Source organism: Dromiciops gliroides, chromosome 2, assembly GCF_019393635.1.
Source record: "Dromiciops gliroides isolate mDroGli1 chromosome 2, mDroGli1.pri, whole genome shotgun sequence".
NCBI lineage: Eukaryota > Metazoa > Chordata > Mammalia > Microbiotheria > Microbiotheriidae > Dromiciops > Dromiciops gliroides.
Window position 1 is genome coordinate 156,447,250 of NC_057862.1, and position 12,680 is coordinate 156,459,929.

The 12,680-nt window shown below is 35.2% G+C and overlaps 1 protein-coding gene across 6 annotated transcripts in view; it reads left to right on the forward strand.

The window, feature by feature from the left end:
- The window catches only part of LRRC49 (leucine rich repeat containing 49), a 188,393-nt gene that overhangs the window by 51,938 nt on the left and 123,775 nt on the right, over positions 1–12,680 (forward strand). For 4 of the 6 annotated variants that reach the window (XM_043985807.1, XM_043985810.1, XM_043985808.1 and 1 more), the window contains one exon: positions 7,783–7,844. In XM_043985807.1, coding sequence (XP_043841742.1) covers positions 7,783–7,844 — 62 coding nt within the window. Of the gene's footprint in view, positions 1–7,507; positions 7,845–10,089; positions 10,140–12,680 lie in introns of those variants that run through there. The other 2 variants (XM_043985813.1, XM_043985812.1) reach the window with 2 other exon arrangements.

Here is a 12,680-nt window from a genome sequence, read left to right on the forward strand (position 1 = left end):
CTGACATCGGAACTCTGTAGGTGATCTTTTCATTTTCATTCAAGTGAAATTATAAAATTAGTAGAATTTGTGGAAAGAATGACACAAGTTCCTCATATAGAAAGGCTGAGATCTATATTATAATAAGCACATGAAGAAATATTTATAGCAAATAGTTATTATGGAATCTATAAATCAGTTTTCTTTGTATGATTTTACTTAAAATGATTTGATTGTTTAGTTAGCCTTATGCTTGGTTAAACAATTAGTTCCTACCATACTTCCATGACTCCCCCAAAAATAGAAAGAAAAAGGAAAAAAAACTACTCCTCTCCTACAAAGGGATATTTTAGATTACTTTGGTCAGGTAGAATAAACAGAAAGGAAGGTAACTTGTGATATAGTCTCTAACTTTCATGATGCATGCTGCTATCCCCACCTCTTTATCTCTCTCCTGACTTCTCCATGGGGACTCTAAAAATAGTTACTGCACTGAATATTTTAGTGGGTTAGATTGCTGAATCATTTTGGTCCTTTGTGAGTTTAGTAAAATTGAAAAAAAAAACCCTTGAACGTATTTGAAGGGAATGATAATTCCTTTTTAAAAGACAAAATCATGATTCTTGAAAACAGTTTAATAACAATTACAATTCTAAAGGAATTTTCTAATAGCAGTAATTTTGTCATACATGTATTTCTAGATACTTTTGGAAAATGAAAAAAACAACTTGTATCTTGCTTAATAAAATGTTCTGAGTTGATTCCTGTAACTCTTTTGTGAGATGAATAAATCAAGACTCTGCAACAAGAAATACTATTAGGGAGGCTAGAAACAGTTTGTTTCTATGAACAGATCCATTATGTTTGGTTTAAACCAATTTGTTTAATTATCATCACTTTGGGCATGTCATTACTCTAAGCTTTTTTGATAGTTCCCCAGGCAGTAAGATGATTATTTAATGAAGGAGTTATTAGTATAAATAACTTTATATTTTTAAAAATTCTGTAGTTAAAATAGTTACTTATAATGTGTAAGGATAACTCTCAATTATCCACACTAATGGGAGATAAAAGTAAAATAGATATTCCCAAAACAGCAGAAAATCTCCAGATCTTTAATATATAATTTTAGAATGTCATATGATCTTTTCAGGAGATTTATTTTTCTAATTGCTGATGCTAATATTGAAAATTAGTTGCATCACATTGAATAATTTAAACTGTGTCTAGTCATCAAGTATATTGGAAATTGAAGGATAAGTGTTTACAACCAAATTGTGATAACTTCTGTTGGGGTGTGCTCAAGGTCTCATGTGGAAATGGAGGGGCTCAGATTATGATATGAAAATGACAAATTGTGCAATAAGTTTGAAAGAGAGAGTCTAGGACAGTCGTACTTTGGAGTGAGGAGTTGGGAGTCTGAGATTGGTTCTGGACTTGATGGAGTAGCGTGAATACAGTCTGACCTTTTGATATGGCTAATTTGGCATTATTATTGAACTTCAAGGCTTGTATTTACAGAAATATGCTTATGTGATACATCTATGAGCATAAGAGGGGAACTAAAGTTCTAAGAAATGGATTACATTGCATTGTGTCATGGATCTTGCTTTTTATATTGTATCTGTTTAGAGATGAATTGGAGTGGGTGATGAATGCTATTCCTAAATTTGTTATTTAAGTTGTAAAATATCTATGTGTATTTATAAAATACTCATCTGAATATAAACTTAGACATAGACAGATGGATGGACAGACAGACAGACAGATAGACAGTACTTCAAGGTATGAGTTCCTGGGCTGAAGTTATCTTCCAGGATGGTTTCTGGGCCATGTTGGAGAAGTCCAGAGGAGTGAAGCCTGGTGGGAAATGAATGAATGTTATATGTTTCTATAGCATTTTCAGAACTCTATCATACAATAGTGGGAAAAGTGGGCATCCTTGCTTTACTTCTGTATTTATTAGAAAGCATCTCATATATCCCTATTGCATATGATGCTTACTTTTGGTTTTAGATACTTTTTATAATATTAAAAAGTCCCTTTAGGTCTTTTTATATGCCCATTTTGTTGTTCAGTTGTTTCTGTTGTATCCACCTCTTCATGACCCCATTCAGGGTTTTCTTGGCAGAGATACTGATGTGGTTTTCCATTTCCTTGTCCAGAAAACTGAGGCACATGGGGTTAAGTGACTTACTTGCCCAGGGTCATATAGCTAGTAAGTGTCTAAGGCCAGATTTGAACTCAGGTCCTCCTGATTCCAGGTCAGGCACTATATTCACTGTGCTTAATAGTATAAATGCCTTTGCTAAATAGCATAAATGGGTGTTGTACTTTGTCAAAGGCTTTTTCTGCATCTATTGAGATAACCATGTGGTTTGGAATGCTTTTGTTTTAATATACGGTTGATTTCCTCCCACATTTTGCTTTTTTTTTTTTTTTTTTGGTGAGGCAATCGGGGTTAAGTGACTTGCCCAGGGTCACACAGCTAGTAAGTGTCAAGTGTCTGAGGTCGGATTTGAACTCAGGTCCTCCTGAATTCAGGGCCGGTGCTCTATCCACTGCACCACCTAGCTGTCCCTCCCCCCACATTTTGAACCATCCTTTCCTCCCTGATAGAAATTCACCTTGGTGATGATGAATGATTTCTTGGATGAATCATTGTAGTCTTCTTGACAAACTTTCATTTAAAAATTTTGAATCAATATTCATTAAAGATAGTTGGTTTGTATTCTGTGTTAACTTTCCCTGGTTTAGATAATAGAACTACATTTGTTTCAAAAAAGAAATCTGGTAGAGTACTTTCTTAATTTTTGCAAAAATTTGTGTAATATTATTACTAATTATTCTTTTTTTTCCTAATTCTTTAAAATTGAATTTTCTTATGAATCCATCAGGACCAGGAGGTTTTTTGGTGGTGGGGTATTTACTTTACAGCTATTTCTATTTCTTTTTCTGAGATCAGATTATTTAAGATCTCTTATTTGGTCTTCTGTTTAGGTATTTTATATTTTAAAGGTATTCCTTTATTTCTTTTGTGTTCCAAGATTTTTTTGGCATATAACTGTGCACATAGGTTCTGTTAATCTTTTTTATTCTGGTTTTATTGTGATTTCACTTTGATTGTTTACTATTTTGTTGATTTAATTTTCCTGTTCTCTTCCTTTTAATCAGTTTAGCTAAAGGTTTATCAATTTTATCAGTCTTTTCAAAGAACCAGCTTTTAGTTTTATTTATATCTATAAATTTTTTCATTTCTCTCTTAATTAAAAAAAAAAGCTACTAAAGTGTAGGTGTGATTATGTCATCTGCCTTCTCAAAAAAAAAAGTTTAATGCCTTCCTACTACCTCTAGGGCAGCAAAGTGGTGACATTGTACACAGAGTGAGGGGCCTGAAGTCAGAAAGACTCATTTTACTAAGGTCAAATCTGGCTTCAGACACTTACTAGCTGTGTGACCCTGGGCAAGTCAGTTAACCCTGTTTATCTCAGTTCCTCATCTGTAAAATGAGCTGGAGAAGGAAATGACAAGCCACTCCAGAATCTGCCAAGAAAACCCCAAATGCGGTCATGAAGAGTCAGACATGACTGAAACAACTGAACAACAACAAAGTACCTCTAGGATTAAATATAAACTCCTTTGGCATTTAAAGCTCTTCACAACCTGGCTCCATCCTAGCTTTCTAATCTTTTCTTTACACATTATTCTGCTTTCCTTTCTCTATAGTCTAGTTATGTTGACCTTCTTGATATTCCTCATACATAACACTCCATCTCCCATCTCCATGCCTAGAATCGGGCAAACCTGAGTTTAAATCTAGAATCAGACATGTAATAGCTATATGATCCTGGGAGAGTCACTTATCCCTGTTTGTCTCGGGTTTCCTCATCTGTAAAATGAACTGGATAAGGAAATGGCAAACCAGTTCAGTTTCTTTTCAAGAAAACCCCAAATGGGGTCATGAAGAATTAGACATGACTGAAATGACTAAATAACAACACAACAAAATTGCTTTCCAAAATATTTGTGTGTGTGTTGTATGTGTGTGGATTTTTTTTTTTTTAGCCAATTCATAGTTCCAACAGCAGTTCATTAGTGTGTCATATTGCCTCTAACACTTAACTATTCCCTCTTTCGTCATCTTAATCAGTTTGCTGCAGGGGAGGTCAAACTTCAGAGTTGATTTGACTTTGCACTTCTCTTATTAATTATTTATAGCATTCTTTCATATAGTTGTTAATGGCTTTCAGTTTTTCTTTTTCTTTTTCTTTCTTTTTTTTTTTTTTGGCAGGGCAATGAGGGTTGAGTGACTTGTGTAGGGTCACACAGCTAGTAAGTGTCAAGTGTCAGCTGGATTTGAACTCTGGTCCTCCTGAATCCAGGGCTGGTGCTTTATCCACTGAACCACCTAGCTGCCTCTCAGTTTTTCTTTTGAGAATAATTTATTCATATCTTTCTATGCCATCTCTATTGAGGAATGGCTTTTGGTCTTATGTATATTTATTATACGTCTATATATCTTCTATAACAAACCACTACCAGAAATAGTTGATACAAAGGGTTTTTCTTCCTGTGCTGACTGCTCCTCTTTTTACCCTAAATTAATAAGTTTTGTATGTGCAAAAGCTTTTTAATTTCATTTCCCTCTTAAAAATATCTAGTTTATCTTTTATAATTACCTCTGTCCTTTGTTGGTTAAGAATGAATATCCGGGGGCAGCTAGGTGGTGCAGTGGATAAAACACTGGCCCTGGATTCAGGAAGACCTGAGTTCAAATCTGACCTCAGACACTTGACACTTACTAGCTGTGTGACCCTGGGCAAGTCACTTAAACCCCGTTGCCCCGCCAAAAAAAACAAAACAAAAACAAGAATGAATATCCATGGTTTTCCATCATTGCTCTGATGTTTTTTCTCTTATAACATGACTAATGCAGAAATAGGATTAATGTTATGTGTATCTATCTATCTATATCTATCTATATCTATCTATCTATATCTATATCTATATCTATATCTATCTATCTATCTATCTATCTATCTATCTATCTATCTATCTATCTATCTATCTATCTATCTATCTATCTAACCTATATCAGATTACCTGCTGTCTAGGGGAGGGGGGAGGGAGGGGAGGGAGGGAGAAAAATCTGAAATTGTAAAGCTTGTATAGACAAAGGTTGAGAACTATCTTTACATGTAACAGAAAAAAATAAAATACTTTATTAATTAAAAAAAAAGAATTAATATCCATGTGAAGGTTTTTTTTTTTTAAAGATGGAGTCCTAGGCATGTTTGGAGGCTGCAGGGAAGGATCCAATAGATAGGGAGAGATGAGGAATCTGAGTCCCAGACAGGTTAAGTCATTTCCCTGAGATCAGAACCAGCATTTAAACTTAATTTCTTTTGAGATTTTGCTAAGAGCTAACCATCTTTCCTATGCAGCTAGGTGGATTAGTGGATAGAGTGCTAGACTTAGATTCTGAAAGACCCGAGTTCAAATCTAGCTAAGATACTTAACCGTTACTGAGCAATGCACTTAATTTCTTTGTGTCCCAGTTTCCTCTTCTGTAAAATGAGGACAATAATTTCACCTGTCTTCCTGGGTTCTTCTTAGGTTCAAATAAGCTGACATATCTTGCAAACCTTAAAGTAGTTATCATCATCAGCATTATTCCCTCCTCTGCAGATCCAATGGAAGCTGCTGCTTCCCTATGGCAGGGTAAAATCATCTTGCCTCAGATACTTACTAGATGTCTGACCCCAGGCAAGTCACTTAATCTCTGTGTCTCAGTTTTCTCACCTGTAAAACAGAGAAAATAAGAGTACCTCTCTCACTGGGTTATTGTGAAAATCCAATGAAATTAATATATGTAAAGCATCTTCTAACCTGTAAAGTGTATTTCTCTTCCCTACTGACTGATTGGCCTTACCTCTCACTGTCTCCTGATCTTTCTTAGATCACAGGATTATACATCTAAAAGTGGAAGGCACTTCAGAAGTCATCTAGTTCCTTCTTTTCATTTTGCAGATAAGAAGGCTGAGGCCCAGAGAAGCTTCTTTCTCTTTTTTTGTGCCTAATTTGCTATTGGAAGTTAGCTCTCAGATAGACCACTATGATCTTACTGTGATTTTCTTTCATCAGATTTTCTAAAAGCTGAATGAGATTTTTAGGAATGAGAATTTTAGTTAAATTCAAGAAGGGAGGAAGAGGAAGATGACTGAATTGAAACATTCTGTAACTTGTGTCCTGGTAACTTGGGGTGGGCAGCTGTCTGATTACATTGATTTTTGACAAATTATAATCCCCTTAAATAATTGGAAAACATTTATCTTTTGTGTGGGAAACACTAATGAGAGACAGTTTTAACATTAATGGATTGGAAGTCAGGTTCATAACCGGGAAGGCTTGGGTTCAAGTACTGTCTCCTATACATGCTATTTGCATGACTTCAGCTCTTGTTGCCCTAAGCACTTCTTTATGACTAGAGATTAAAGAGGAGTTGTTGATCTCTACTGCTGGAGGTGTTTCCATCATGGCAGTTCCCTTTGTTGAAATCATTAGGATTAAAAAAAAAAAAAGGAAACTGTCTGGTAAAATAGAAAGAACATCGGTCTGGGAGTCAAGACCTGGGTTCTTGTCTAACTTTATTTAATGATCACTAATTAATTTTGTTTGGACATATTATTTTACTTCCCCAGGCTTTACTTTGCTCACCTTTAAAATAAGAGGGCTGGACTAAATGGCTTCCAACTTCCTTTTTAAGGCCTTGAGATTCTAGAATTCTTGGAGTTTTGACTTTTAGGAAGGTATTATCTTCTTACTTAGTAAGTCCAAAGTCACTCCATGTAGGCTTATTCCAGGCTTTTGGATCTTCATTAGTCACTAAAACCTGAAGCATCTGCTGGTGGTAATTATACTAAAATAGCAGGATTTCTCATTGTTCTATTTAAGCATCAAGCAGAATCCATTTTTGGTTGTTTGGCCTTCCTGGCACTTGGATTGTAGATTGTATTTGTAAAGGCTGCCAGTGAGACAGAAGGTATAACACACACATATATAAACATATATCTATATCTATATATCTATATATCTATGTACACACACCCATATCCCCACACACATATACAGCTATATATGTGCATGTGTATATATAACACACACATTATATATAGATACATGTTGTTGGTTGTTTTTTTTTGTTTGTTTGTTTGTTTTTACTAAATTTATACTGGTTTTTCCTTTATGGAATTTTACAGGGGAACTGAAGTTGTGCTGCTTTATTTATGATTGGATTACACGTCCTATACGGTCCCAAATTAGTGGGACTGATGATTTAAGAATTCCCAAGATTTTGAATATAGACAGCTACTATTTGGAAAAAAAGATTATCTGCTTGAAATGAAGCTTTAGTGCAGCATCCTTACAAAATCTTTTTTTCTCTGTTGGATTCTCCTATCTATGCTACAGTTGAAATGCTGAAGAAGCATTTTGGCCTCTTTCCCAACAGCATGTTCAGAGAAGCTAGCAGCAGCAGCAGCAGCAGCAGCAGCAGCATCTCTCTGTTCTCTTCAGTGCTATTTACCTTGCAAGTGGTGCAGCTTGTTCTGCAGATATTCAGAAGCCCTCCCCTATAATCTGCAGTGGAAGAGAATGGAGCCAAATGTCTGGTAGAAATCACTGATGCAGCAAGGTTGCAGTATATTGAAAGCAGCATATATTTCAACAACTGGGAAAGTAGACATTTCAAAGATCTTTTCCCCCTTTCAACTGGTAAATTTTTGCTTCTTTATTTCCTCCTAGAGAGATGTGGATAATTTGCCCTGCCTCCAACGTCTGTTTCTCAGCTACAACAATATCTCTTGGTAAGTAGACATTCTAATTGGTTTGTTATTGATGATGTTAATATGTTGACACTAGTGTTTTAAATTTAGAATAGAAATAATTTAGGTTATTTTTTGATATGTCATTAAAAATGTGAAGATGACAGGGCAGTTTAACAACAAAGTTCTTGGGTTGAAAAAACAATACTCCTATTTATATTTTACTGATGAAGTTTGTGTGTTGCCTTTAATGCCAAAATGTTTAAATAATTTTATGACAGATTCTTTATTATTTACTTGCAAAACTAAGATAATTTATAGTTGCTATTTTGTAAAATATATGAATGTTTCCACATATTATTTGAAATTTCCACATGTAATTTGATATCCTTTATATGGCATTTACTTTAGCATGAAAATATATTTGTTTCATAAATTATCATATAGAATCTGTGTTGTTACTGATCAGTTTTTACAAAGAGGGCAACAATCTGTATTTGTTAATAATCCCTTTTCAAATTAGGCCACAAAGCCTTGACATCTTTAGAAGTAATGATGGTTACAGAATTTTAGAACATGGAAATTTTGTTTTTCAAAGGTGTTTTGTGTGTGTGTGTGTGTATATATATATATATATATATATATATATATATATATATATATAAAATATACACACATACACACACACACACACACATATATATATATATATATAATATAAAATTATATTGCAATGATGTTTTCTCACCCACTGGTTTCCTGGAAGCATTCAAAGCTGGACCTGGGACCCTATAGTCAGGCTTGACTTTGCAAGAGTATCGCCTATTCCTTCTTTTCTTCAGCTCTCCCCTCCTCCCCCTGTATAGTAATGACTAGCCATAATAACTCCTCCTTTCTCATTTTTTGTTCTTTTCTGGACATGATTAAGAAGAAATGAAATATTCAGGTAAGTATAGAGAGGAATAGTTCTCTGTGACCTCCAAATCTGGGTTACCAGGTGTTAAAATCTAGTCTATTCTTTGAAAGTTTTAAATTTTGAGTTTTCTCTTGTTTAACTAGGCATAGGTCCTGTTCTCAGTACTTTTAAAGGACAGGGACTTCTTTTAGACTGTGAGCCTGTCATACCAGCAGTATTCCCAGAGAAGAGTACATTTTCCTCCTGCCTAAGACCTTTCTCTTTCTTCCCTGCATTAAGAAAATAATGATAATAATAAAAATTTAAACTTTACAGGTAACTTGCTTTTTTTGAAATGCTTTTACTTCTTCCCATCATTTAGACCCTTTTCTATATTATGGGGGATGTGAAGCCCTTTCCTCCTTAAAAAAAATCCTCTTTTGTGTTATTAGGAAACATTTTGGAAAGGCATAGTTTTAAGTGCTTAGTAAGTCTGTAGTTTATCTCTTGGCTCCAATTAGGGTTGCAGGTATGTCTCCTATAAAGAAACAACCTGTCAGAGAGAGAGAGAAAGAGAGAGAGAGAAAGAGAGAGAGAGAGAGAGAGAGAGAGAGAGAGAGAGAGAGAGAGAGAGAGAGAGTAAAGAAAAATACTTAGTAAGTTGAAGTCTGGAGTTTGGCTTTGAGAACTATTCTTCATACTATTTGTGGTTGTTTCTCTCTTTCCCAAGCCTGGTTTTATTTTCTACCCTGATTTCAGATTTTCCATATTTAAGGATTGGAGAGTATTTTAAACAGTGGTAAAATTGTTTTTGTACAGTATGATAGTACTCAAACCAGATGGAAGGTATGTTGTATCCTGCTCTCCTTGGCTGCTGCTACTGTTGCTTCTTTTTTTTTTTCTCCCATTTTTCTAGTTAGGTATAGCTAGGTGGCTCAGTGGATAGTAAGACTTGAATTCAGGTTTTATGCAAGATACTTAGTAGCTTGGGCAAGTCACTTAACCTCTCTCAGGCTTAGTTTCCTAGTTTCCTCATATGTAAAATGGTGATGTTAATAATACCTACTTCACAGGGTTGTCATGAGGATCAAATGAGATGACATATGTAAAACCTTTGAAAAATTTTAAAGCCCTGTGTAAATGTTATCTATTATTATTATTACTATTATTACTCTAGGTCTGACAGGGAGGTCAGCTTCTATATGTGTTTTATTTAGGGAATTTCCCACCTCTGCAAAGTTACTTTCCCCATTCATTGTGTAAAAACATTAAAAAAAATTTTTTTTCTTTAAAAAGCAGTGATTTCTCAAGAGGTTATGACATGGAACTGTGAGTAAACAGTTTCAAACCTTTCCTGCTTTTAATCATTTCTTTCTCTATGTTTTTACACAGGCTTAGCACTATGTCTTCCTCGAGTGCTTCCAGCTGATCTGCTTCTGAGGGTAAGTACATTTTCTGCTCTGCTCCTGTTGATTATAATGGTCCAGGAGACAGTGCAGGAAATGTATTGGGTCCAAGGGGCAAAAATAACAGCTCTAGGTAGTTAGCCCCTACCCTCTTTTTACCAGAGGCCAGACTTACTGGATCTCTAAATTAGCAGACCCCACCATAACATCCCTAAAGGAACTTAGTACCTTCACAACTTTTAAGTTAGAAGCAATCAGTGATTCCATTTTTCTAATTCTAGAGGAGATTGCTGAGCCTTCATAGTAATCACTTTTGTCACAGCCTAGATGATATGACACACTAGATATTGGTACAGGGAATTTTTTTGAAAGGCCTTATAGTGGTCAAGGAAAATATCTTTGAGGATTGTTATTCCTTTTACAGCAATTAAATGATCACTTTGTTTAATTAGGTAAACTGGGGGGAAAAACCCATAAAATCAGTATGCTTTCATGATCCTATACTTTGATTATAGCTTAGTTTCTAGAATTATTGATAAGCTTCACCAGATTCATGGTTGTTCAGATAAATATTCATGATACTCTTAGAGGTGGATAGTTTTAGTTGGGACACTGTGAAATATTTATTACTAGGGAAAGCTTTTCCTTGAATCTTATTTCAAAATGGCTGGTGGATACTGTTGATCATTATGTTCTGTCTGGGCCTCTAGTGTATAGGGACCTTTGTAAGGCAGGAAAATTCATAATTTTATTTTAAAATGAGGATATTCCAGGTCTCTAGGTAGCATAGTAGATAGGGAGTGATATTTGGAGTCAGGAATGTCTGAATACAAATCCTGACTTGGATACTTAACTTAGCTGTGTGATCTAGGGAAAGTCACTTAACCTCTCCCAGCCTCAATTTCTTTTTTTGTTTTTTAAATAACGAACATTTTTATTTATAGTTTTGGGTTCCAATTCTTATCCCTCTTTCCCTCCCTCCCCTTTACCCCTCCCTGAGGTGGCAAATAATCAGATATGGGTTATACATGTATGATTATGTAAAACATTACCATATTTGTCATTTTGTACAAGAAAACTATTAAAAGGAAAAAAAATGAAAGGAAGTTAAAAGTAGCATGCTTCAGTCTGTTCCATCAATATCAGTTCTTTCTTTGGAGGTAGATAGTATATTTTATCAATAGTCCATTGAGATTGTCTTGGATCATTGTATTGTTGAGAATAGTCAAGTTCTTCATCAAATAATTTTGCTGTCTGTGCTCAGTGTTCTCTTGGTTCTGCTTACTTTACTATATGTCATTTCATCCATGTCTTTCTAGGCCTTTCTGAAATCATCCTGCTTGTCATTTTTTATAGCACAATAATATTCCATCACCCAGCCTCAATTTCTTCATCTGTTAAATTGAGATGATAATAACACCTACTTCCTAGAGTCGTGAGATTCAAATGAAATAATTTATGTAAAGCCCTTTGTGAAACTTAATGCATGTATAAATTCTAGCTATTATTATTATTATTACTATTCCCTAGAACATAATGTTGCAAATACTTCTGGGAATGTCTATTTCTATCTGTAACATTAACAATAACAACGACAAGAGATAGCATTTATATAGCACTTAAAGATTTGAAAAGCACTTTACAAATATTATCTCATTTGATCCTCAACATCCCTGGGAGGTAAATGCTGTTATTCTCTGTCTACTATGGCATCTAGCACCCAACATAAATAGACCATGGTGCTTATGGCCACAGCTAGCTTTTGAAGACTTGGTTTGTTTTTGTTTTTGTTTTTTTGTCAATCCGATTCAATTCAACTCAACAAATATTTATTCAGTACCTACATTGTGAAAGAGACTATGCTCTAGGTGCTCACAGAGGAAAGAGAAGAGAACCATATGTCTTATATTGAATTACAATGGAACAAAAACCCTAGGGGATTGCTTTAAACTTTGTATTGTCCTTTCTCCCTATGCTCTGTACCAAATCAGGAGACAGGAAAACCAAAATTAAACATAAACTGACATCTGACAAGAGAGAGCCCAGACAGGGAATCAGTTAATTAGTAGCATTTATCAAGGGCCTACTAAGTGCCAGGTAGTGTGCTACATTATAAGGATACAAAGACAGAAGTGAAGAAGTCCTTGTCCTCATGGAGCTTTCATTCTAATGGGAAAGGCAACATGCACATATATAGATATTCAAAGTATATTCAAAGCAGATGCAGGGTAACCTTGGTAGGAGAAGGCTGGGTGAACAGGAATGCTCTCATGAGAAAGGTGGCATTGGAGCTAGTGTTGAAGGAAACTTTGGATTCCAAGAGGAAGAGGTGAGGAAGGAAAGCACTCCAGGCATGGGAGAAAGCAGTGAAAAGGCATGAAGGTGAGGTGGAACCAAGATGGCGGAGGAAAGGCAGTAAGTGCTAAGAGCTTGTGACACAATTCCAAAAAACTCCAAACAAAGCCATAAGACAATTCCCGGAGTAGCAGAACCCACAAAAGGATGGGCTGAGATCATTTACCAGCCAAAGATAGCTTAGAAGTTTGGCAGGAGGCTGCTGCCACACCCAGGTGGAGT